The following is a 24,152-nucleotide window of genomic DNA, read 5'->3' on the forward strand; positions in this document are numbered from 1 at the left end:
GGGTCAGCCTTAGGTTCTTTGTTGCTCGAGTCCTCATGTTCTTGACCGCTGCACGACATGCCTCTCCTTCACAGAAAATGTAGCTTCTGCTAAACCCTGGAACAGACCCTTGTGAAATTGCCTTTGACCTTTTTTATTGGGTCCCCCTGCACAGATCACGCACAGACAGTTGGGACAAGATACGCAAATTAAAATCCCAGTTGAAAATATCAGAGGGATCTCCCAGCACCCCTGCCGCAGTTACGTGTTTGCCCCCATGAGGAACTGGAGTCCCACAGCCATTTCCTGTACCCCAGCTTCAAGAGCCAGTCACACGGACCGGAGTGTATCTGCCTTGCACTTGGTGGCCTCTGCTTCTCCCAGTGGATTCTGCAAGGTGTTTCCTGTAGATCTTGCTGATGGTCTTTGCTGGCACGTAGCAAAATCCGCCCAGAACATCATGATCTGTTGGCCTTTGCCTGGACCGGGTTTTGTTTTTGTTTGGTCTTTAAAAAAACCTCTCCCTCCCCCCCACCCCACCCCGCAACCAGGGGCATGGGAGCGGGAGGGAGGAGGACAGAGATGAAGGTAAAAATACTGACCGAGTGAAAAATATTGAATATTCCTTCTGTTTCAAAAATAGAAACTTCTGGGGCTAGGATGGAGCTTGGATGGGTTCAGGTTGGATTGAGGTTGAAGTTGAGATCAAGGTGGCAGGCTTCTATGCCTCACAGTACACCCTTCAGGAAGGGGTTAGGGTTCAGGATGGGTAGAAAAGAGACTCCCTCTTATTTTAAGAACAGCTTTTTTGAGCAGCTCAAGAAGCATCTGAAATAAGCCATTCAGGGAGGATAGGGGCATATGGTGCCCCATCACACTCTATAGGAGAACCGGAGGGACCCAGAGGGGAGGTGAGTTGTTTAAGGTTACTCAGAACACAGGAGTGGGCTGGAGAATCCACATGTCTATTAGATCACTATCTTAGCAGCTGTGAAACTAAATCAGGACGGCAAGGGTGACTGAGTTTTATCTTCATGGATGTGGCATATCACCAGTTAGTACATATGAGGTCATTAGAGCATAGTCCCCATGGAGATTCTATCCTGGACTCATTTTTATTTACCTTGGATTAATATACAATTGCCAGGTTAAAGGCAGAAGCCTTCTTCTCAGCATTTTTAGAATCCTTCTGTAGGTAGATATGGCGCCACTCGAGCAGGAGGCCTGACCTGGCATTAACGTACAGTGCTCCCATAATGACTCTAACCACTGAAATTATCCCAGGTTTGTTGACATTCTTGGAAATAAACTCTTTACTGGACTGTCAGCCTGGAAAATAGTATGTTACTACAAAAAATAAGATAATGGCTCATAAAGAAAAGAGATTGGTGAGGGTGACTCAGATTGTGCAGTTGATGGACTGGGTGGGTGACTTAGGAGCCAGCTCTGTCCAAGCTGCAGTTGCCAGTTTTGGCAACTGCAAATCATCCAGACAGATAACAGGTTAAGAAGGACTTTTACAACAACGCCAAAAGAGTTACCTAAAGCATCCTAATTACTTACTCAGGTTTGATCAACTCTTCAGAAGTATGATCATAGACCCAGTAAACAGGGAGAGCATGACATCCTGGTCCATTACCAATGGATAGAGTAGAACCCAGGGGAAATGAATGAATTAGAGATATAAGGTGATGGAAAAATAACCTTAGCCCTTTAAGTTGTGAGGGGCCCTATAATACATGCAGAGCTCTTTATTATAATAGTTCAAGCCCTTTATTTTCAGAATAAAAAACTAGCACTGTCAGAGAAGAAAGTGATTCATCAAACTCACAGAGCACATGTGTGGAAGAACCAGAAAGAGAATCCATCTCCCAACTCCTGGCCCAGGGCTTTTTCTACTACTTGATACTTTCTATGTAATAAGACTCCCCACCCTCCCAAATTTCTTTACTTCCATACCAAAAAAGCACAGTTAGTAGAATAAGTAGAGTTCTTTATTTGTGTGTGCTCAGCCACCAAGTCATGTCTGACTTTTGGTGACCCTATGGACTGTAGCCCACCAGGCTCCTCTGTCCATGTTGGAGTGGGTTGCCATTTCCTTCTCCAGGGGATCTTCTTGACCCAAGGATTGAACCTGTATCTCCTGCATTTGCAGGCAGATTCTTTACCAAAGTATATCTATCAGGAGCAGCATGCAGAGTAGGGAGGGTGAGGTCTCTGTTGACTTTGTACACTAATTAGCAACCCCTGGGAAATCTACGTTCATCCTCCACTAACTCAATTGGGGAGCTCAAGGCCCCAAGTGAGGCGGAGAAGGAGACTTGGAATCATGTCATAGTTGGAGAAAAACCATCAAAATCCAGGAAAATCCTTATCTTGGGGACTATGTAGGGCACATGACCATGCTCTTTAGATGTCTTGTTTTGTGTAAACCCAAAATATCAGCTAGTTGGAGGAGGCCACAGAGAGGCAGTGTAAGAGAGAATTTGAGAACAGTCAAGAAATGGCTCAGCATGGAACCTAGGTCAGCGATGTCACACAGTTGCCAGACTAACCCTGGGATGATAGGATGAGTGACTGTGAAGGTCCCACCAATCTAGAGTCTGTGGCCTAAGAAGTATGTCTGTCCCCCTAACACCTCAGCCACACACGTGCTTCTAGAAGGGAGTTATGAACCAGTGGTGGAAAATAGCAGCTCCAGAGTCAGGCTGCCTGAACCGGCATGCTTTTTCCATAACTTCCTACTCATTCTCTACAAGCCTGTTTCTACAAGATGGGGCTAATGATAGCACTTGCTTTACTGAGTCTTAATGGAGCTCAAATGGAATAATCCAAATATTTAGTATGAAATGTGCATGGCAAGTGCTTGATGGATGATGGCATTTATTATAATTAATGACAGTATTATAATTAGTGTTATAATTGATGACAGCAGTATTCTTATCTACAGGGAAAGCTGGGCACTGCCTCCAGTGACCCTTCTGCTGTTTTTTATGGCAGTGTCTGGCAAACATGTTCATCTCTGAGACTCCTATTACTTATTCTGCAAAAGCACTGGCATATCAAGGAAAACGTGTCCCTGTTTGCTCTGCGTCATTCCAGGTGGAGACATCTGCAGGCACTGGTTGGGGATGTGCTCCAGAGACTACCTCAGCCAACATTTTAGTATGAGTTGCCCATGGACAGATTGAGTAGGAAGTTCTGAGTGCCAAGTCATGGCTGCAAAGCCCTGGCCACCCTCGGATGTACGGCAGAGGGAGTGGGGGGAGGTCACTTTATGGGGGTACTCTGTGGTCACCCAGCATCCAGTCGCAGGGCTGGCTGTGACCCAGCACACGCACTGTTTATTGGGCCAGCCCTCTTTTGGAGAACACAGATGCTCCATCAGGAGAGGTGCGTTCCGGGTGGTCCACAGAACCAGAAAACATGACTGGTCTGGTCTGGTGTAGGGAGCCATTCTGGCAGCTGGATAGGGACCTGCAGAAGATCTGGAAAGTGCCTGTGGGCTTCTCTATGTTTCTATCACTCATCAGTCCCACTTGGTCACAGGCAACTCTGCTGGGAGGGAATGAGCCTGCACGTCAGGAAGTGAGGGTGTGGGGGAAGAGGCAAACTTGGCTTTATTTGGAAAACTTATGCCAGGTGGCTTCTATCTTTATTATTTTTCACCCTCACAAATGTGCTATTCACCTTTCTTCAGAATGAGGAAACTGAGGCTCGGAGAGTTATGTATCTGGCCCAGCTTGGAAGAGTTGGGCTGGGTTCAGAAACCGTTTCTCCAGGACACCCATATGCTTAAATACAGTAAGTGTAAGGTTACCGAGACAGGACTGGGGGCGAAGTGGTCAGGGGACCAAGGACCTGTGCGCAGAGAAGCAGCATCATTGTCTATAGGCCCAGTTTGTGGACAGTCCTGAGAAGTCCTGTCTTCAGGCTCCTGTCACCCAGAGACCCTGACATTTGCTGGGGCTGGAATGAGCTAATGGGGACCCGTCTGCTTCTTTCCAGCCAGGTCGTCATGGTCCCTTAGCCATGGGACCTCTGACACTTCAGACTCAATGTGACCTCCATGCCCTTGCCCATGCAGTCCCCCTGCCTGGAACAGCCTCCTTCTTCTCTTCCCATTATCAAAAACCAAACATTCTTCTTGGTCAGCTCCTGGTAGAGGAACTGACTTTGGGAAGCTACAGCCAGTTATAGGGGTGGGATGGCTGTAGAGCCGAGGAAGGTCAGTGGGAGCGAGGACTAGATGCAAGCACCTATTCACCCAGCAACTAGCCACTAAGCACCTACTGTGTTCCAGGCATGGTGTGAGATGTTGGGGATAGAATGGTGAGCCAAACAGGGCATGGTCCTGGCACAACTTAGTGAGGTGGGGGAGGAAGGAGCAGAAAGACACATTATTCAAGTGAATGCACAAACATACACTCAGAAACCAGGGACTATGACAAGTGTAACAGGAGTCCTGTTTTGGTCTGATGTTGGGGGAGGGGTTAGGGAAAGCTTTCTCCAAGAAGGTGCTCTTTGAGTTGAAATATAGTTGAAATATAAACGATGGATAGGAGTTCTAGATAAAAGGAAGCAGAAGGTCTTATGCAGAGGGAATGACACTACCCGAGGCCTTGCAGCTGAGTAGGGTTAGTCCAGGGCTATCGATAAGGTATCCAGAAAAGTTTGCTTGTTCCTCCTTCCCATTCTTCCTAGTCCTCAAAACAGTGCTCCTGTCCCCCAAACCACAAGGCTTTAGGAAGTTAATTCTGTTTTGGGAAGTTAACCCCACCTCAAAGTTCTCAGCATCTTGTCTTATATATAAGTCCTCCTCTGACAATTCAGCCTTAAGGATTTTCACTTTCTCTGCATTTCTGATGCATTTGACTTCCTGGGTGAATGTCCAGATTTGTACAATGTCAGGTTGTAGGAAGATGACTGAGCTTCTCTGTCAGGTGTATGTGGAATTCCTAGCTATATGACCTCTGAAAAATTTCTTATCTCTCCTGAGTCATGTTTTCTTTATTGACCCAGTAGAAATCATACTGTGTATCTTGCAAGTTAGTTTTAAGGATTAGATATAACATTTGTAAGGTTTTATTTCCTATGTGTTTCCACCCGGGACACAATGCCTGGCAGGTTGTACTCACTCAAGAAATACTTATTGGATGAACAAGAGGCTCAAGCACTCTTCAAAGGGAAGGTGGTCTTATTCTTTACCGCCGACACCCCTCCCAATCACACTGTTAGGCCAGGGCAGGTTGTTCAAAACTACCAAGGGTGGCCTGTGTAATTCTGCTGTTACCCACTTTGACCAAAGAGGGCAGCACTTAGCATTCTCTACTTTTAAAACTGACATTGGCCTCTTTAAAAGGCACTGAGATCTTATCTCTGGCCATTTCCCCGTGCCTTCAGCGTTAGCTGTCCCTGATCACTGTGTTTCAGCGTGAAGAGGTATAGCCCAGTCCTTCTCACACCTGTTTTGGTCTAAGGGTCCACCACCCGGGTTTTGTGGTGAGCTGAGGGTGAGGGGGAAAGATTCTGAGACAGCCGGGGCAAGGGAACACCTGCTTTCAGTGCCACCGTCCAAGCTGTGTCCATTTGGTGTCCACAAGCTTCCTGGCTGAAGTTATGGAAGCTGAAGAGAGGAGGGAGGAGCCTTGACTGTGTCACAAGCTACTCAACCAGTAAGGTATAAAACACCAGGGTCTTCTTGGCATCTGTGCTGTATAGTCCCCGGGGATGGGGCAGAGAGCAGACAATGCTGTTTGTTGAAACCACAACAAAGTCGCCTACCCATTTCTGCTGCATTTTGGGGGCAGATTCGCTGTCTGCAAAGAGTCATCTGCAGCTCTGGGAGGCCCCTGGGCTTTCTTGCTCCAGGACCTATCCTGGAGTCGCCCAGCTCTCCGAGCAAACACATCCCAATTAGCAGAAAAGTGAGATAAATACTGTAGACGGCTCCTGAGATGTTGCCAGCTGTTCTGGTCTCACAAAGTGACCTGACCTGAGAGCGCCAAGTTCTGAGAACCATTCGTCGGCACGGTATTTTTCTGGGCATTGCTTCAAAGGGGCCATAGTTGAAGACCAGGCTGCTATTCTGGTAGCCTCTTGTGTGGGATAGTTTCCCATGGGCCGCTGGGGAAGGCTGGAGTACTTGGTGGGTGGGGGGTGTTCTGAGCACCCCTCACCCATGTGCCTGCATGACAGTGAGCAGGTCGGCACCTCTGAACTGAGTGGGATGAAACCTTCCAAAGGTTGGTGTGCACTCTGGACTCTGGGACACACTAGAGCTGAGCCTGACAAAACACCCTGGAAAACTCCCAGAAGAGGTTAATGGGCTGGAGAGGAGGGTGTGAGGCAGACAGATTCATTAAATCTTAACTCTGAAGATCACAGATAGGATGTGAACTGGAATGGGCTCACTGGTGAGTCTGATGCTTGGTGGGGCAGGCAAGGCTTGGTCTTGTTTCTAGGTCTTTCTTGAGGCTCTGGTACCTACTCATTTAGGCCCATGTTAGGAGGTCTGCTGGCAGGACAAAGTGGTAAGTCTTCATCACTGCCCTCAAAGAGTGAAAACCCATCTGAGAAATGACATTGCCATGTTTTGGAGCAAGGTCCCCCTCCCCAAGCCAAGCATGCCTGCCTACCTCTTGGATTTCACTGTCCCCTGCCCCTTGTCGCACACTCTGCTTTCTGTCACTCTAATGGGCTGGGCTCTCCTGCCTCCAGGCCTTTGCCTCTGGTTCCACCTCTACCTGAAGACCTTTTCCTTTCCTTTCTCTTGGCTGACTTGTGGTGATTTTTTCTTAGATCCCAGCTCAGGCAGGATGCCTTCCCTAGACATATTCATAGCACCACAAGGGTTGGATGCAGGGCTGACTCACTTGGGGAGGGAGGACCATCTTCAAAGGGAGGTGGTGCTAGTGTGATCTGGGTTTCCAGGAGGCCAGTGAGTCAACTACCTCCAAGTGTTCACCAAGCATGATTAGAATCGCTGTGCAAAGCATGGTCAGGAGGGGACTGTCAGTACCCCAGGCATGGGAAGTATGCCTCGTTTGGCTGGGGGTGTCTGCTGCATGCCCCCATGGCTCTCTGACTAGGACCACCTGGCTCATCTCACAAGACAGAAATAAGCTTCCCTGACACGGGGGCTTCCTCCACCTGCTGACTGCAGAACCAAGGCACAGCACAGGACCTGAGGCATGTAGTCCCTCAAATACATCTGAATGAATAGCATGAGTGAATGAATTAATTCCAGCCACTCTTGCGAAAGGAAGAGGAGGAGAAGGAGAGAGAAGGGGGACAGAGGAGGAGGGGTGGGTACCACTGACCTCCGTGAGGATGCCAGGCCTTGGGTTTGTCATCTGTGGGTGGAGTTTGGGTGCTGACCCTCTCCAGAGACATGTTAACTGGTGTCTCCTGTATCAAGACCCTGTGACTCACCTCTTTGAATGTGAATCTTCAGTATTTTGGGATCAGAGTCTCATTCTGGCTTCTTGGATCACACTCTTCCCTGCACCCCTCTTCTTATCTGGGTGACCCTTAGGAGCTGGGACTCTGGAACCTCCAGCCCAACAGCCTAAACAGGAAACCATTCCTGTCTCCCTTTATTGTATTACCTTTGATTCCCTCCTGCAGTGTCATCCATTCCTTCAGTCAACAAACATTCTTGGGGGACCCCTGCCACATTCTGGGCACTGTACTCAGTGCTGGAGCTCCAGATGCAGCCCGCACTGTTTAATAACTCAGGCCAGTGAGCACCAAGAAACTGATTATTAAGAAATCTGTGTGGGAAGAAATGAAGCTAAGCAGAAGATAAGAGGGACAAGTATGGCCTGGGATGGACAGAAGGCTTCCAGGAGGAGGTGGCATTTCAGCTGGGTGGGTTGTGCAGGAAGAAAGATTGTGTGGACAGATGCCCAGGGAGAAAGTCATCCTCAGAGAGACAAGGGGCATTCCAGGACAGGCCAGTGTAGTGGGGCAAATGCAATGGGGGGTGATGGAGGCTGTGGGGGGCAGGTCTTGAGGGAGGGTCCCAGCTCTGGAAGCAGTATATACATCGTTGAGCTCCTCAGAATAATCCTGTCGGTGCTGGGAAACCAGGGAGCCTTAGGATGGGATTGTTGCTGCTATTTGTTCTTGGGAGAATGAGGGGGGGGGGCTGTGGGCAAAGGACCAACCTTTCCCACTTTCTGTGCTTTGGGATATTGATACTCCTTTCCTGATTGCACTCTCAGAGCAAAAGCCTCTGTGAGTCTAATTGTGCTTGGTGAGTACTTTAGGGCAGCTGCCTTACTGGCCTCCTAGAAATCCCAGATCACACAAACACCATCTCCTGTCAGAGCTGGTCATCAAGCCCTGAATTCAAGGACCAGCCAGTCGTGGGACTTCGCTCTTCCTGGGCCAAATGACCCTTATCTTTCCCCCAAGTTGGCCATGGCCACTAGAAGAAATTGAGAGTAGCTGACTTTACATGTAGCTGGATTAGAAATGACATGTCTTAATACCACGTCGAGGCATGTGCCCAGGTAGTGACTCTTTAATTTTGCCTTTTAGAAGTTTAAAATTGAGGTCACCATTTGAAACACAAAAGCAGGAGTGAGATGCAGATTTTGTTTGTGTTCCCTTTGCAATAACTTCTAAATTCCAGGCAACTTGACCTTTCTGGGACTGTGTTCCTTTCCTCCCTCCTCTGGCCCCTTCATCTCACATACAACAGACGTCAGCAGGGGCCCCTTTGTGTTTCCTGGCCTGCTCATGCAGAAATCCAGTGCTTACAAGGTGAGGAGAGCTAGGACCCTGCCAGCCCCCTCTGCCCCTTGCCAAGAGTCCCAGGACAGGGCATCCCCAGGACAGCCTTGCCGGGGCGGGGGGGGGGGGGGGGGGGGCGGACCTCAGAACACAGGCAGGCACTGAGAAACAAGAATCTGTGCAGAAAGAGGTTTTAATATCCTCTGGGTTTTAATAGCTTTCCCTGAGATGGAAACTTGGGTTGAAATGATTTGCAGCCCTCCAGATTTTTCTGAGTGTGTGTGTGTGTATTCGGGTTTATTTTTAGCTGCAGGGGTTTATTTCTTGCCAAAAAAAAAACCTGCTTAAATAAAACCAAGATTAATATTTTTACTTAAAGGAAAGAGTTAGTCAGGACAGGCTTTGAACTGGAGACTCCCTATCTTGATTGGGAGTGCATCTTAACAGTCTGGCCTTGGCTTTGACATCAACAAAAAGGGCCTTTGAAACAGACAGAAGTGCCCTCAAGGGGCCAGGACAGGATGCAGGAAAAGCCTATTTGTGAGACATCTCTGAGGAGCATTCTTTTCCACACAGCCTGCCCTGCCTGCCCGCACCCCTCAAGTTCTCCAGGGCCTTCTTCCCGGAAAGGTGGGACTCTGCTCACTCCCAGCTGTTTTCCTTAGGCTCTCCCCACCAAGTCTGGTCCAGGTTTCTATTATACTTCCTCTGAATTCAGATAAAGCAAACTGAGTCTCTTCACCAGGATGAGCTAAGACCCAAATCAGATGCCACCTCTGGGGAGCTCCTGACACCCTTCCCTGGGACAGGCTCTGCCCCTCTTTGTGGCATCCTGGCTGTGTTTGCCAGGTTTGAATACCATTCACTTGTTTCCTTTCCTGCCTTTCGTATTTCACAGTAACTCTGTTCCAAGTTCCTCCAGGGCTTCATTTATCTCCAGATCCCTGTGAACTTAGTACAATAAACTATCACTGGACAGATGTTTATCTGACCCTGAGAACTGGGACCTGCCATTAGCCCCTTTTGATAGAATAAGTCTCAGAAAGACTTGGTCATTTGCCAGAACTTGCTCAGAGGAGCTTTTTTTTTCTTTTTCAAATTGTCCTCCACGTGGGTGGCACTTTTAGCTTCATGTGCTCAGCAAGTACATATTGGGGGCCTACTATCCGCCAGGCTCTCTTCTGGTTGCTTGGGCTACAGTAGTTATAGAACAAAGACCCTGCTTGCTCATGAGGCTTACATTCTAGTGGGGAGAGACAATCAGTGAACACACAAGGTCTCTATAACACGGCAGATGGTGGCTGGTGTGTTGAGGCTGGCCGGCAGATGTAGGGAATGCCTGGGGAGGAATGTAGGGGGTCAGGGGAGGCCTCCTGACCAGGTGAAGGAGGGGGTCATGTGGTTACTGAAGGAAAAGTGCTCCAGCAGTGGGGCTGCAAAGGCAAAGGCCTGGAAAGGGTGGCTTGTTTGGCGCAAAGGAAAGCAGGAAGGAGGTGGTGTGCTGGTGTGGAGCCCGTTGCCATTTCCTGAGATGGGGAAGCCGATGGGAGGCCGAGGTGTGGGTGTGGGCTGATAACAGGAGCTCAGCTTTGGATGGGTTGAATCTGAGATGTTGTCTTAGACTTCCAGGTATATAAATGTAGACTCTTGGATATGTAAGTCAAAGGTCATGTGAGTTCTGGGTTGGAGGATGCAAAAATGTGGGGGCTGTCATCTGTACAGCTGGTGTGAATGGCACAGGCTGCATGTGAGTAAGAGGAGGGTGAAGAACCCTCTGCTGATTGGACTGAGTACCATGCAGGTCATGGGTGAGAGCAGTTTTGGTAGAGTTGGGGAGGGGCATGAGGTCATCCTAAGAACCTTTTGAGCTTGGTAATAATCACACCATATTTATAAGCTTGGATAGGAAGTGTCCTGCCCAAAGTCACACAGAAATAGGGCAACGACTTCATCCAGGTCCCATGCGCTCCATGCATGTTCATTCCAGTGTATCATGGTCACTTTCGTAGGGTTTTCCTGATCTGACCTTTCAGCTTCTGAGTTTTTCCAGAGGGGTTTTTGGGGTTTGGCGTGGTCATGACAAACAGACAGGGAACCAGAAGGATTTGGTTAGGGTGGACCCCGTAGGCCTCTGCCTCCCACCCTTGATTCCTAAGGCCCTTTCCTCAAACATGGACATCATCAAAATGTCATCAAAGTGTCCCTAAAGAGGCAGTAGATCATTGAAGAGGTGCTTGAAAAGACCACAGGAGGTGGATGCTAAAGACCCTCAGTAGATGAGGAAAGACTGAATTATAGGAATCTTTTGGGTCCCTGGTTGTCTCCCTCTGGTTAGTACATCTGAGAATCTACAAGCACTCACCACCAGTAACACGGCCATATATCATCTGTTCAGCTTCAGGGTTACAAAGTGCCTCTTTACATGTGCACTGCCTCACCTAATTAATCACTCTGATTAACCTCAGGCTCATAGTGTTGTGCGAAACCTCATGGATCATTAGGTTCTGTGGTTTTTAAGTTTTTTTTCTTCTTCCCTGAAAGCCTTGCTGGGGAGCACAGGGTGCTAAACAGATGACACCCTGTTATATTGCTGATGGTGATTACTTGTGGATTCCTGTTACTAATCAGAGGACATGTGTGTCAGAGATTGGAAAGGGAAGTGGGTAGTCAAGAGGATGTGGGGGTCAGAGGAGATTATAAAGGGGTTCTTCCTCCTAGAGACAGTCTTCTCTGATTCTTAGCTGCACTGACAGTGGGGTGGGGGGAGGTACAGAAAAAGTACAAACTCTTTTGCAGTCAGTACAAATCTCACGGAAAAGTTTGGAGCCAGTCTGCTTTCTTGGGGGCCTACCGGTTTTTTTCCCCACTGGACGCAAAACTGTTCTCAGGGTATCTGATTTTCTTTTCCATAGTTGGAAGATGGGGACCATAATAGTCACCTCATAGGGCTGCCATGAGGATAGAGTGAGATAACATGTACATACTGCTTGGCACATCAGAGGGGTTCCATGTGTGGTAGTTGTCACCAATGCATTCTAGTTCCTTCCCTCTTCCCTAGACTTACTGATGGGATGCAAAGCAAGGCACCGAACTGAGGGTTAATTAGTGGAAAGGCAGCTGGAGAAGTGAGAGAGCCTGATACTGCCCTACTTGCAGAGGCTGAAATGCAGGCTGTCCATGATGCACAGGAAGTGAGAACTGCTTGGTGGCTGAGCCAGGTGGGCTATAGAATCTCTTGCTTATTGCCTTTATTGTGAGTACTCTGACCTCAGAAAGGACCTTTCCTTTGTCACCCTGTTGAGAATGACAACTGGCAAATAAACATCAGGTGACCATTAAACAAACTGGATTGCAGACATCCCCCCTTCCTGATTTTTAGAGTGCTTCCATGGGAGTGGGCATCATTTTAAAACTCCCAGACCCCTCTCCTCCTTTAAGTCCAGACCCAAGAGACGGGTGATCCCAGGGTCCAGGCTTTCGTACCTACCTAGATCCTGCCTGCTGCTGTCAGGACAGCCTTTCTCTGGGGTTGACATTAATAGTTATTTCTGCTTTCGGAGAAGTTCATACTGTCTTCTGGCCAGGTGTACCTTAGTTATTCTCACTGTTGTCCTAACGACTGTATATTAAGCCAGCAAAAGGGCCTTTGAGAGACAGGTATGGAGCAGTGTGTGTGTGTGTGTGTGTGTGTGTGTGTGTGTGACAGGTATGGGGCAGTGTGTGTGTGTGTGTGTGTGTGTGTGAGCTAGTATCTCACCCACTAGACCACGAGATGGCTGAATCAACTCCTACATCACGGAGAGGCTCTGTAATGCTCTTAACAGGATACTAAAAGATAGGCAGAATCTAAGGTCTTCCTTTGGTATACATTAATTCAGGTAAAGGATCCTTGCTCTCAAAATAAGCCAAATTCCAAACAGTTTGGAGCAGAAAGGTCTGGATTTGATTGAAGATGGTTGGCTAGGAGGTGGAAGGAGAGGATGAGAGGTAGGCCCAGCTCATGGCCCTTTTCTGAATCTCTGAATATGCTGATGAACAGCAGATGTGCACTTTCGGGACACACCAGTAAGCTGCATTGGAAGCAGAACCCTGTTGGCATCAAAATTGGTTTTCGTTTAAAATTTATGCTGCTTGTGGTCTATATTACCATGGACGGGTGGGGGCAGGCAGCATACAATTATTTCTGGAAGGAATGTGCCTTGTTTTGCTTGTTTTTGTAAGCGCTTATTATTCTTCCTCCAATAAATAAAAAAATTATTTAAAGGAAATAAAGATAATTCTATAGAGATCCATGTTTGTACCTGGATCCTAAGATGTATGATATATTCATGAGGGCCCCACATACATTTGGGCTTCCCCAGTGGCTCAGTGGGTAAAAGAATCCACCTACAATGCAGGAGACACAAGAGACATGAGTTCAATTCCTGGGTCAGGAAGATCCCCTGGAGCAGGAAATGGTGACAACCCACTCTAGTATTCTTGCCTGAAAATCCCATGGACAGAGGAGCTGGTGGGCTATAGTCCATGGGGTTGCAAAGAGACTAAGCACTCACAAGCACATATATTTAAATATCTATATGCCAACTGGATAAGTACATATAGCCTGGTCAATTTCTTATCTGCTTCTGAATTAAAATATTTCTTTTGAACTTCATACACTCAGAAACCCAGGAGTATAAAAGGCCCCCAAGACTGAGATTTCAGGCTCACCTCACTCCCACTTCTCTGACTGGTGCTAGCCATGAAATTCTAAACTTTGTCTTCCTGCTAGAAGGTACTTGCTGAAGGTGGGAAATGGGACTTCTATTTCTTGTTGCCACCTCCAACAGTACCCAACCCATTTTCCCGGACGCCTATCCAGCTCAGGCCCATGTAGGTTCAGCTGGTGGAGGACACTGGGGAGACAATGTGGGGGCTGCTGTCCAGCATGGAAGAGAATAACGAAAACCTGTGTCCAGCCAAGCCCATCTGTGCAGCTGGCTTCCAGCCGCCACATCAAGGTGGTGGGGATGGTCAGACATTCTGCCAACTTCAAGTTTGGAAACTGTTTTCTGTTGTTGCTGAACCGTGACCTCCCTGTACCTCCCCTGTCCACGCTGGTCCCCGGGCCAGCAAATGCCTTGGGGGCATCCTGATTGCCAAACAGGAAAGTACAAAATAGCACACAATTTGAATTGCAGAGGAAAAACCGAAGCAAATAAAGACATTAATTCACCGACCAAACAGGCAGATTTGGGGTTGGCCAGTGATTTTACTTTGGATGGACTCTGTAGATCTATTTGTGAGAGCAGAATGTTATTTCAGTTCAGTTTAATGCAATTTTGTTTTTGTACAGAAAACACTTGGTGTGGCCTCTGTGCTGGGTCATCCCTGCCTCAGTCTTTCTGGACCAGGACCATGGGATCTTGTTTGGTCCTGGCAGGTCCCTCTTGGGTTACATATGGATGATGAGATGAGATAGGCACCTGTGATAGAGTGGGTGCCCCAGGCTTAAAAACACATTGTAAGGTTGTTCTGACCACCTCTGTTCCCCCACCTCTCAATGAAATTTTACAAGACTAAAGTATTTTGATGAGCTTGTCTTTCTCCTCGTCCTAAGGAGAAGCCCCAGGCCTCGGCTTACAGTGCGTGTTAGAAGCCTAAAGATGCTCAGGATGGACACATAACAGAAGTCATGGTAGTGGCAGAAATACTAGTAACGGTGACGGCAAACGCATAGGGTTTGGGATGAGCCACACACTGTCCCTGGTGTTTGTACTACTTAACCTTCACAGCAACTTTACGAAATATTGTCACAGATTAGGAAACAAAGGCACAGAGAGGCTTAGTAACTTTCCTAAGTTCCCATGGCTTCAGGGCTGGGATTCAGACCCAGGCAGTCAGGTTCCAGAGACCAGGCTCTTTAATACTATGTCATGCTGCTCTTCACTAGTAATAAGTACATCACTTATGAGCCACATGAGGGGCACTGGGCCAAGACAGAGAGATTTAGGAAGAAGGAGCTCTGGGGACACAAGAATTTGCCTGAGGCTGGACATAATGGAGCTCAAACTCAAATGTGGCTTCCTGATTATAGAAACTTACTTTCCCTTGAACTATTCTCAGATGAAAGATTCTAAGCTCGGACCATGTCAGGGTAAGGAAGGAGCTGGCTCCCTGTGCATGCAGAAGCTTCCAGAAGTAGCCAGCTTTATAGAACCGGTCTGCTTATGACATGTCATGTCTAAACGAAGGCAAGTCATTTTTGAGCCAGGAAATCACAGACGTTACTACTTAAAGGAATCCCTTCTGCTTTTTTCCCTCCCAAGCCAAGGTCTCACTCCTTCGTTTACCTTCTGTATTAATGAAGCAGCAGACGATGGAGCCAAATCAATTCAGGAAGAATCAATAGGAAAGTCCTGGCAAAGATGCCTTCTGCCCAACAGTTAAGCTGTTACAACCTGCCTGTGGGAGTTAATGTAGAGGAAATAGTCCCTGGGGCCTCTGGGAGGATGGCTTCCTGCCAAGGATGCTGTTTCAAAGTTGGACACAAAGGTGGAGGCAGAATCTTTAGGGAGCTTGGCCTGGGATCTCGCCAAGCTCTCTTTTTTTTACAGCAGACTTGGAAACAATCACTTGCCTCTTTCACACTGAGCTGCCTTGCCTAAATTGCTAAACTTGCCAGTAGGTTCCACGTTTTGCCATCCCTGGCAGCTAAGACTTGGAGGGGCCCTTGATTCATCTGGGGCCTGACTTCATGTCTGACTACAAGAGTAGACTCTAAGCTCATCTGAGGAGAAACACGATAGGAATCAGCTGGAGTAGGGGATAATAGACAATGAATTTAGAAACACAGTGGGACATCCAAAATGGGGAAGGATGACAGATTTACCAGAATAGGCAGGTGTGTGTGTGTATGTGTGCACATGTGTGTGTGTGTGTGTCTGTGGGTGTGTAAAGGGTAACCTATCTGACAAACATTTATTGAGCACCTACTCTTTTGGGGGCTAAGTGCAACCTGAAGTAAAAAAGACTGATAAGATCCTAGCACTGAAAGAGTTCAATCTGTAATTCAAACACGGCTACTATAATGCAAAATCCATTCCATTCTGGTTAAGGTCCTTCCCTGGTAGCTCAGACGTAAAGAGTCTGCCTGCAATGAAGGAGCCCCAGGTTCAATCCCTGCGTCAGGAAGATCCCCTGGAGCAGGAAATGGCAACCCACTCCAGTATTCATGCCTGGAAAACCCCATGGACAGAGGAGCCTGACAGGATACAGTCTGTGGGGTTGCACAGAGTCAAACATGACTGAACAGCTAATTCAATGAGAGCATCCAGCTCGATGGAGACACCTCTGTCCCTCTGATGGCATCACCTCCATCTCCCTGACTTTGTTGCTAGTTCTTGTTATCAGACAATTTTTTCTTTGGCTGAGTCAATGAATGCAACTTCTTTGCTGTTTCTGAGTTCCGTCTGTAAGATCTATTTGAAGACAACTGTTGGGTGCTTCTTCTTCACATACTATAGAAAAAGAAGCCTCTTATAATCTCCGAGATAATCCCTCTCTTCTCTGTGTTCTTACTGCATATAGTAAATGCCTCTCTTAGTCTTTGTCGTACTGGCTCTCTCTAATTCTTTTTATATTCATAATGAACTAATATTTACTGAGCAGCTCCCTTCAACCAGATGTTGTAATAAGAAATTTCATAAGATGTTTTGTTTAATCCTCGTTCCAATTCCCAGTCCTCATTCCCTGACATAGGTGGTACATTCTCTCTACGGATAAGAAAATTGAGGCTCAGAAAGAGGAGGTGGTTACATTTCTCCCAGTTTCTGTATCTGTGGAATGTGGATGCTAATACTGACCTTATAAGGCAGTTGTGAAGAGTAAATAAGTAAAATGTACTTTTGCAGATAGTAGGTGTGTGATAAATGGGAGCTATTTTTTTTTCCAGTAACAATCCTTCCATGGTCAGCCTATTTCATTTTGCCAATGATGATGATAATAATGATGACAGTAATAACATTTACCTAATATACACGCTGTCCAAGATAAAGTGCCAAGAGTTTCACATGCATTACTTGCCTAATCAATTCAGGTAACTGGTAACATTATTATCCTGTTTTATAGAAGAAGTTGGAGGCCAGAAACAAAGTTACTTGTCCACAATCATAATAACCTTAAAGAATAGGGCTGGGACTGGGAAAGTTCAATTGGCTCCTAAACCCCTGCTCCCAACTGTTTCTTCCTCTACCACACCCTAAAACTGAGCTGCTCTCTATTGCATCCCGTGCCATCTAACTGCTGGGTACCAAGAGCCCTATCACAGTGCCAAGTGGGGCATGGAGGGAAACTGGGGGTGCATCACAACCCTGTGGATGTATGAGGATCTGGCAAAACGTAGGCATGCAAAGGAAGAGTCCCAAATGAGGAAGAGCTCAGAAAGGGGTCTGGGAGACCACGTGATTATCAGAGGTGCAATGAAGAGAGGGCAGGAAGCACTGAGAGGAGAAGATTTTGGATTATGATGAAACCATAGAGTGACTCTTCCAGGGGTGACTGCAGCCTAGAAATTTCTGGACAGCAATTATGAACATTTAGGAAAATTAGCTCCAAAGATGTCTGCTTTCCTTTTCTCTTCCACTTCTCCCTGCCTCCTATTCCCCCCATCCCAGGGTTTCTTATCTGAATTCTTGCTCTTATAAACACAATCATCTATTCTAGTTGCCTCACTGTTACTAAGAAAGCAATTCCAGGCACAGCGGCAGCTGGATGCCTGCCCCGAGATGTGGTCCCTCACGTGGTTCAGGCCTCCCTAACCTCCCTTTTGTCTTGCCTTTTCTCCAGTGATCCGGGCCAAGGTGGTAGGGAAGAAGCTGGTGAAGGAGGGGCCCTTTGGCACGATGGTCTACACCATCAAGCAGATGAAGGTGAGTGACAGCCCAACCCCAGGCTCCAGGAGGGTTTGGGGGCGGGCGGGGGGCAAGGTTTCTGTCAGAGAGTCTTGGCCAGTGGAGGCAAGTGGAATTGGACTTTGAGTGTGTTAGCTTGGTGTCTGAGCCCCAGCCACAGCCCCTCTTCCTGGCAGGAGAGGGCGTAGATGAGGCAGCAGAAAGGGAAGGGTGGTGTTGGGGGTGGCTGTTTCATCCCAGAGCCAGGGCAGGTGGAGTCCCTCAGAGGCAGCGGTTAAGAAGCTGGGCTCTGAAACCAGACAGCAGACAGTCCTGTAATCTACTTCTATGAGCTATTGGCTAAGTCATTGGCCCTCCCTGGGCCTCAGTCTTTCTATCTATAAAATGGGGGTAGGTAGGAATGTTGACTAGATGGTCTCTACGGGCTCTTCTGAGGTTTGACTTTTTAGGATTAAACAATGCCTACTTTTATGCAGTCACTAAGGTTACAACTTAGGTTTGACCTCTCAAAACTTTACATTGAACTTACATCAAAGGAACCTCAAGCCAAAGTAGGAACTGCACCCTCTTTCCCTATTTTCCTGGGTTTAATTGTCTTCTCACATCCCAGTAGTTAGCATCATCTACGAAGCATATTCATATAACTGAGCCTATTTGTGAGTGCATTAACATTAGGAAACACATGCAGGAAGCACGCCTTCAGAAGAAGCACATCAGATTAGAAACCCAGGGAGCCCGCCGCCTAGTCTCAGCTCCATCCCTGCACTTGGCTCACCTGCGTTAGAACTGCCCCCTTTCCTGGGCTGAGTTTTGCCATCTGTTAACAGTGTGGGGTGGAGCCCTCCTGGCTCAGGCATTTCAGGATTCTAAGTGCCCTGGGACATGGGCTGTGTTGCTTCTAAGCAGGAGCCAGTTTGGGTGCCTTGGCACGGAGGACTGGGCCACTACCCCGAACAGCTTGGCAGCTGGTCCATCCCTCTGTAAGCACCTCCTTCCATGCAGCACTCTGCCAGGAACTGTGGAGGCCACAAGGGAGATGTGGTCCCTATGTTTAGGAACTATAGTCAGGCAAGAGAGCAGACGTGTGTGTGGCAAATCAGGAGTTTGAGATGGGGTGTGCCCAGGTCCCAGTGGACTGCCAGCCTGAGTACAACTCAGTGCTCATATGTGCATTCCCAGCAATTAGAATGGGACCAATAGGGACGCAGTAAACGCTTGTCCATAATGAGGGAATGAGGGTGAGACCCACTGGCCTGAAATCCTGCAGAGGAAACAGTCGTGGGGAGGATTGAGAAGTAGGGAGAGACACAGCCATGGGTGGTACCCGGCCATCTCGGAGGCAGACCTCCAGGCCTCATAATTCCTGCGTCCTGAAGCCCGAGGTTAGATGTACTGAGTTTGCAGAACCTGTTGCTTTGGATTCAATTTTGGAAACATCCACAGCCTTCTGGTTATGTAATGTCCAGAGTCAGCCCTGGCCAGCTGCCCTTGGCTGCCCAAGCCTGGTCATGGGACCAGCTTATGTCTTCAGACGGCTATGGGGAAAGAAGAGTGGGTGGAGGGGGGACCAACAAGAGAAGTAATAACCCCAAACCCTACTGTGTAACCCCTGGAAGCTGGCAAGCAGATGCATAAGCAGATTAGACAAAGGCAGAGGTTCAGGAGATGTATTCCCTGTCTTCTCGGAAACAGCCCTTCACACTGTGAGAGACGCTCTGCAGCTAGCAGAGCGCTGGGAGGGGAAGAGCTGGGGGCAGCAGTTCCTAAGCTTGCCCAGCTCCTCTCCTTCCTTCAGGGCCTGGATGCCAGGGTCACCAGAGGCCTTGCTATGGGCACAATGTCCCATTCCTGCCTCACTGGGGTAAGAACAGCCCCCTGGGCATCGTTTAGAGGCCAAATGACACTTGCTCACCTATCCACTTCAGAGAAAACACACCCATTCCCAAGATGCTGGTCTTAGGCTGTTCATTCACCATCTTTCATCCAGGTCCATGGATCAGAGTGCTGGGCATTAGAAAATAAAATTCCCTGTCTTACTTGTGACAGAGGCTCAAAGAGAAATGAGTTGCCCAGAATCACACATTTCATTAAAGGCAAATCTAGTTCCCAAGCTGAGGTGTCAGGATTCCTTCCCAACCCTGGGTGTTCTTTACATGACTCCCCAAATCTCCCTGAAATCCTACTTCGATCATCAACCACCATCTAGTACCTTGGTTAACTCTGCCCCTGCTACCAGCCCACTATCAGATAAACCACAGAACTGGTCATTGCCCTTCTATCCAGAGAGGCCACTGGATTCTGCTGGTCTCCAGGTGCCTGTTGGCTAGGCTGAGAAGGTGCGGGACAGAGGAGCAGGAGCAGGCCGTCCTCCCCTCCCTCACCCCCTTTCTCTCTTCCTCCCTGCCTTCTCTGTGCTCTGCACCACGCTTTTCTGAGCTGAGGATACAAAGATAAGTGTTATAATGAACACAAGCCTCCACACAAGTAACAGTGAATGAACGTTTACTATGTACCATGCATCCTGCTAAGCCTTTGCATGGGTCAGTCCTCACAACAGCTCGATGAAACAGATAAACATTATCCTCTGTTTTACAGGTGAGACTTGAAAGGTTATACAGCAGTCGAGACCACTTCGTTAGAAACTGGTAACTAGAGTGAAATTTGTCTTTGCCTACAAGGAGATTACAGAGCAGCAGGCTGATTCACTCTTCCTGTCCACTTTGGCCCCCACCCGCCCCCCACCAACACGCCATTTGTATCTAATTCCCCTAGGAAACAAAAGGAGGTTAGCTTGGGTTTGTGGGTTTGTCATCCAGCAGTGTAGCTCTTGACTTGCAAAGGGTGTATGGAAAAAATCTTTGTAGGAATAAAGGGGAAGAGGCCTGAGAGGGGAGCCTGCAGGAGTTTTGGCACTGGTCCCTGGGCGCTTTGTTCTGGAGGATTAGAGTCTACCCAGAGAGTCAGCTGGGGAAAGCAAGGACTCCCTTAAAGCACGGCTAAAGGAACTCAGAAGACGTGAGAATTTGAGCAGCACTATCCTACCTCTCTCTTTTCTGAGTTCCCAACCTCTCACCCCCAAATTTCTCACCAGATGAAAGGCAGGCAGACCCTCTCCCATATGCTAATTCTGGAGCCTCTGGTCATCCTCTCAGTTATATCCTGAGTGTGCAGAGGAGAGACAGGGAGGGTGTTAGAATGTTGAGGCAGCTTATTGCAAACTCAGACCTGGAGATTAGCTGGGGCTAGGCTGCGAAGCAAAGGTGGAAGTTCCCAGAATTGGATGTTCTAATCTTTGGGGACCTTATGTCTCATCAGGACTATGAGAAAGCATCTGCTTTGCTGTGGCTATAGTTTTTGCCAAGGAAACCCGCTCTCAGACTGGCTACAGAGGACAGCATGTGGGGGACATGATGTCCCAGCTGGTCTCGAGCAAAGTCCCATGGGAAGGCCCGCTGGTCATGTGCTGTGCATGTCCTGACCCTGGGGAGGACAGATCTGCTGGACAATCAGATTGCCTGGCCCCCAGGACTTCCTTCCTTCAGGGCTTTGTCTAATCAAAATGAGCAATGGCAGCACCTCGCCTTTGAAGCTCCAGCTGGAAGCCTTTCTGGCCTCCCCCTCCCTGCTCTCCCCCTCCCTTCAGCCGGCCCACAGGGAGGGGGAGCCCCCCCAGCCCCCCACACCCAATGCCTGTGACTCTGTTCTGTGCTCTGCCTCCCCAGCTAGACAGCCCGACCTGTGAGAGAAAATCCATGCACTTGGTACTTCAGGCAGGTTTCTACTGCCTCTGAAATTCGACTGCCTATGAGAACCAGCATGAGTTTAAATGAGTTCAGGCTATAAAGCAGCGGCCAGCACAGTGCTGATCTTCCACAGGAAAGTCAGAAATATCTGACATAGTGGTGACAGTTCATGCTGCGAATATTGATAAAGACCAGGCGACATTCCATAAGAAATAGGCAAAACTCCCCAAACTCAGAAATTTCTTTCTGACATTACTTGCTCCTTCACTCCAAGGGAAGTTAAGTTCTTGGAACTTCATGTACTTACTATCATGAAGCGAGGCCGAGAGGCTTGTAAAGTCCAGTGTGGTGTGTGGGTATGTATATATGTATGTGTGTATACATATATATATACAGCAATGAAATATTATGATGGAATATTATGCAGCCTGAAAAAAGGAAATTTGGTCACTTGTGACAACATAGGTGAGCCTGGAGGACATTATGCTAAGTATAGTAAGCCAGACACGGACAGAAAAATATTACATAGCCTCATTTATTTGTGAAATCTAAAAAAAGTAGACTTCTTAGAAACAGCGAGTGGAATGGTGATTATCAGGATCTAGGAGATGCAGAAAATGGGAGATATTGGTGAAAGTTTGCAGACTTTCAGTACTGAAGTAAGTGTGAGTTCAGGAGATCTAATGGACAGCATGGGGACAATAGTCGACAACATTGTACGACATACCAGAAAGTTGCTAAGAGAGTAGATGTCAAGTGTTCTCACACATAAAAAGGTAACTATGTGAGGTGATGTATGTGTTAACTAGCTTCCTTGTGGTAATCACATCATATACATATATCAAAATAACCCTTGCATACTTTACATTGATACATCTTTTATCTGTCAGTCATACCTCAATAAAGCCAGAGGGGAGTGCAGAAGAAGCAACCTGCCTACTTCTGAAACCACCTTTAACTATTTGTACCAAGAGACGAGGCTGGGCAAAACATGTAGGAAAAAGGGGACCAAGTTCTTCTGTCTGCTCATGATGAACTTCCGTATAATTTGTTTTAAAGTAACTTTAACTAAATGTGTGCCAGGTGCTATTCTAAGGCATTTAATTCTCAACAACACCTTATAAAGTCAGTGGGTGGCTGTTGTTTAGTCACTAAGTCACGTTCAGCTCTCTGCAACCACCTGGATTGCAGCACGCCAGGCTTCCCTGTCCTTCACCAGTCCCGGAGTTTGCTCAAACTCATGTCCACTGAGTCAGTGATGCCATCCAACCATCTCATCCTCTGTTGCCCCCTTCTCCTCTTGCCCTCAATCTTTCCTAGCATCAGAGTTTTTTCCAATGAGTCAGTTCTTTGCATCAGGTGCTTTGTCCCATTTTAGAGATGAAGCAACTGAGGCCCAAAGATAGTAAATGACTTTCCAAGAAGCTAATAAGTAGCAGAGACAGGATACAGACTCTAGCTGTCTGTCTATAGAAATTGAATTTACCATTAATCTTCCATTGCATTGACTGGACTAGATTAACCACCTTTCCATTTTGAGATTCTCTGATTTTAGGACATTATAAACCCATTATAACCCTTCTAAATTTTTCAAACCAATTCTAGATCTCTATGGCTATAGACATAATAATACTTTAGGATCAATATTTAGATTAAGCTAGATTAATATAAAGAAAAGACAACAAAATGAGTAAAAATCTGCCTAACTTTACCATACATTTACTACAAATGTATTGTTATTTTCAGAATTGACCCTAAAAGGCAGCTCTGTATTTGTCAGACTCAGTCATTTATAATGTATTAAGATTTTGACTTTGTGTTTAAGTGCTAGAAACCATGTTAAAAAAGGTGTTCTTCAATTCAAAAGTAGCAATGATGCTAAGCTGATTTCAACAAGTTGAGTTCTTACTGGGCAGGGGCTTGATTCTCACTCATAAAGCAGAGAGGTGATAAAGGGAACAGACCAACATGGAATAAAGTGAGGCTCCAATGGGCTGTCCTGAAAAACCTAAAGCGAGTACTGAGTTGGAACACTTGCCAAAAAGTCAAGGGTAATCCACACCAAAACGAGAAGTTGCTGGGCCTGGAAGTACGTGCAAGGGACGTTCTCCCAAGGCCACACATGATGGCATGCACACAGCAGCCCTCTTAGGTACGGTTTCTATTAGAGCCAGAGAGGCACCATCTGCCAGTGAGGAACTGGGGGGTGGGGTGTGACGGGCCCCTGCCCCCCTGCAGCATAACTGAAAACGTGAAGACAGAAGCCACCCCCATCCCCTGCTCTTGGCTGCATTTCCTTGTTTCACTGGAGAGCCTCGAGGGGGAAGAGGGTTGAGAAGGGAGGCCAGGTAAATTAAAAGCACCTGCACTGATGGTTGTACACAATTAGAACAGTGCTCCCCTTAAAAAGGAAGTCGCTCCCAAACCCTGTCAGTCCAACAGACCCATTATGATGGCGGGGCAGGGGGAGGGGGAAGAGGGGGGCTCATGGACCACCTATTCCCGCCAGGCAATAACCACTTAAAAGAAAACAGGGAGGAAAAAACCACCCATTAGATTGAATGGGAGACACTTAGATGAGACACCAGTGAGGTGATGTCTGGCTTTTTATTAATTACCATAAGTAAATTAATAATGCATGCCAGAACTAAAGCAGAAACATTGTCTTATTGGAAACTCTTGGGATAACCCCAGAGACCACCAGCCATCCAGGGCTGAGAACTGGGGGATAATGGGATTCAGCAACACCTTGGTGTCCCCTCCCACCCCTACCAGCTCACACAGTTAACAGTTGTCT

At 47.5% G+C, this 24,152-nt stretch overlaps 2 protein-coding genes across 3 annotated transcripts in view; one reads left to right on the forward strand and one right to left on the reverse strand.

Annotated features, from left to right (window-relative positions):
* SYN3 (synapsin III) overlaps positions 1-24,152 on the reverse strand; it is a 422,732-nt gene that overhangs the window by 277,684 nt on the left and 120,896 nt on the right. The gene's annotated exons all lie outside the window — the stretch shown is intronic.
* The window catches only part of TIMP3 (TIMP metallopeptidase inhibitor 3), a 58,598-nt gene that overhangs the window by 27,953 nt on the left and 6,493 nt on the right, over positions 1-24,152 (forward strand). Inside the window, exon 2 of the mRNA XM_065938538.1 lies at positions 17,548-17,630. Coding sequence (XP_065794610.1) covers positions 17,548-17,630 — 83 coding nt within the window. The remainder of the gene's footprint in view (positions 1-17,547; positions 17,631-24,152) is intronic.

This window comes from Muntiacus reevesi, chromosome 1 (assembly GCF_963930625.1).
Source record: "Muntiacus reevesi chromosome 1, mMunRee1.1, whole genome shotgun sequence".
NCBI classification, from domain to species: domain Eukaryota; kingdom Metazoa; phylum Chordata; class Mammalia; order Artiodactyla; family Cervidae; genus Muntiacus; species Muntiacus reevesi.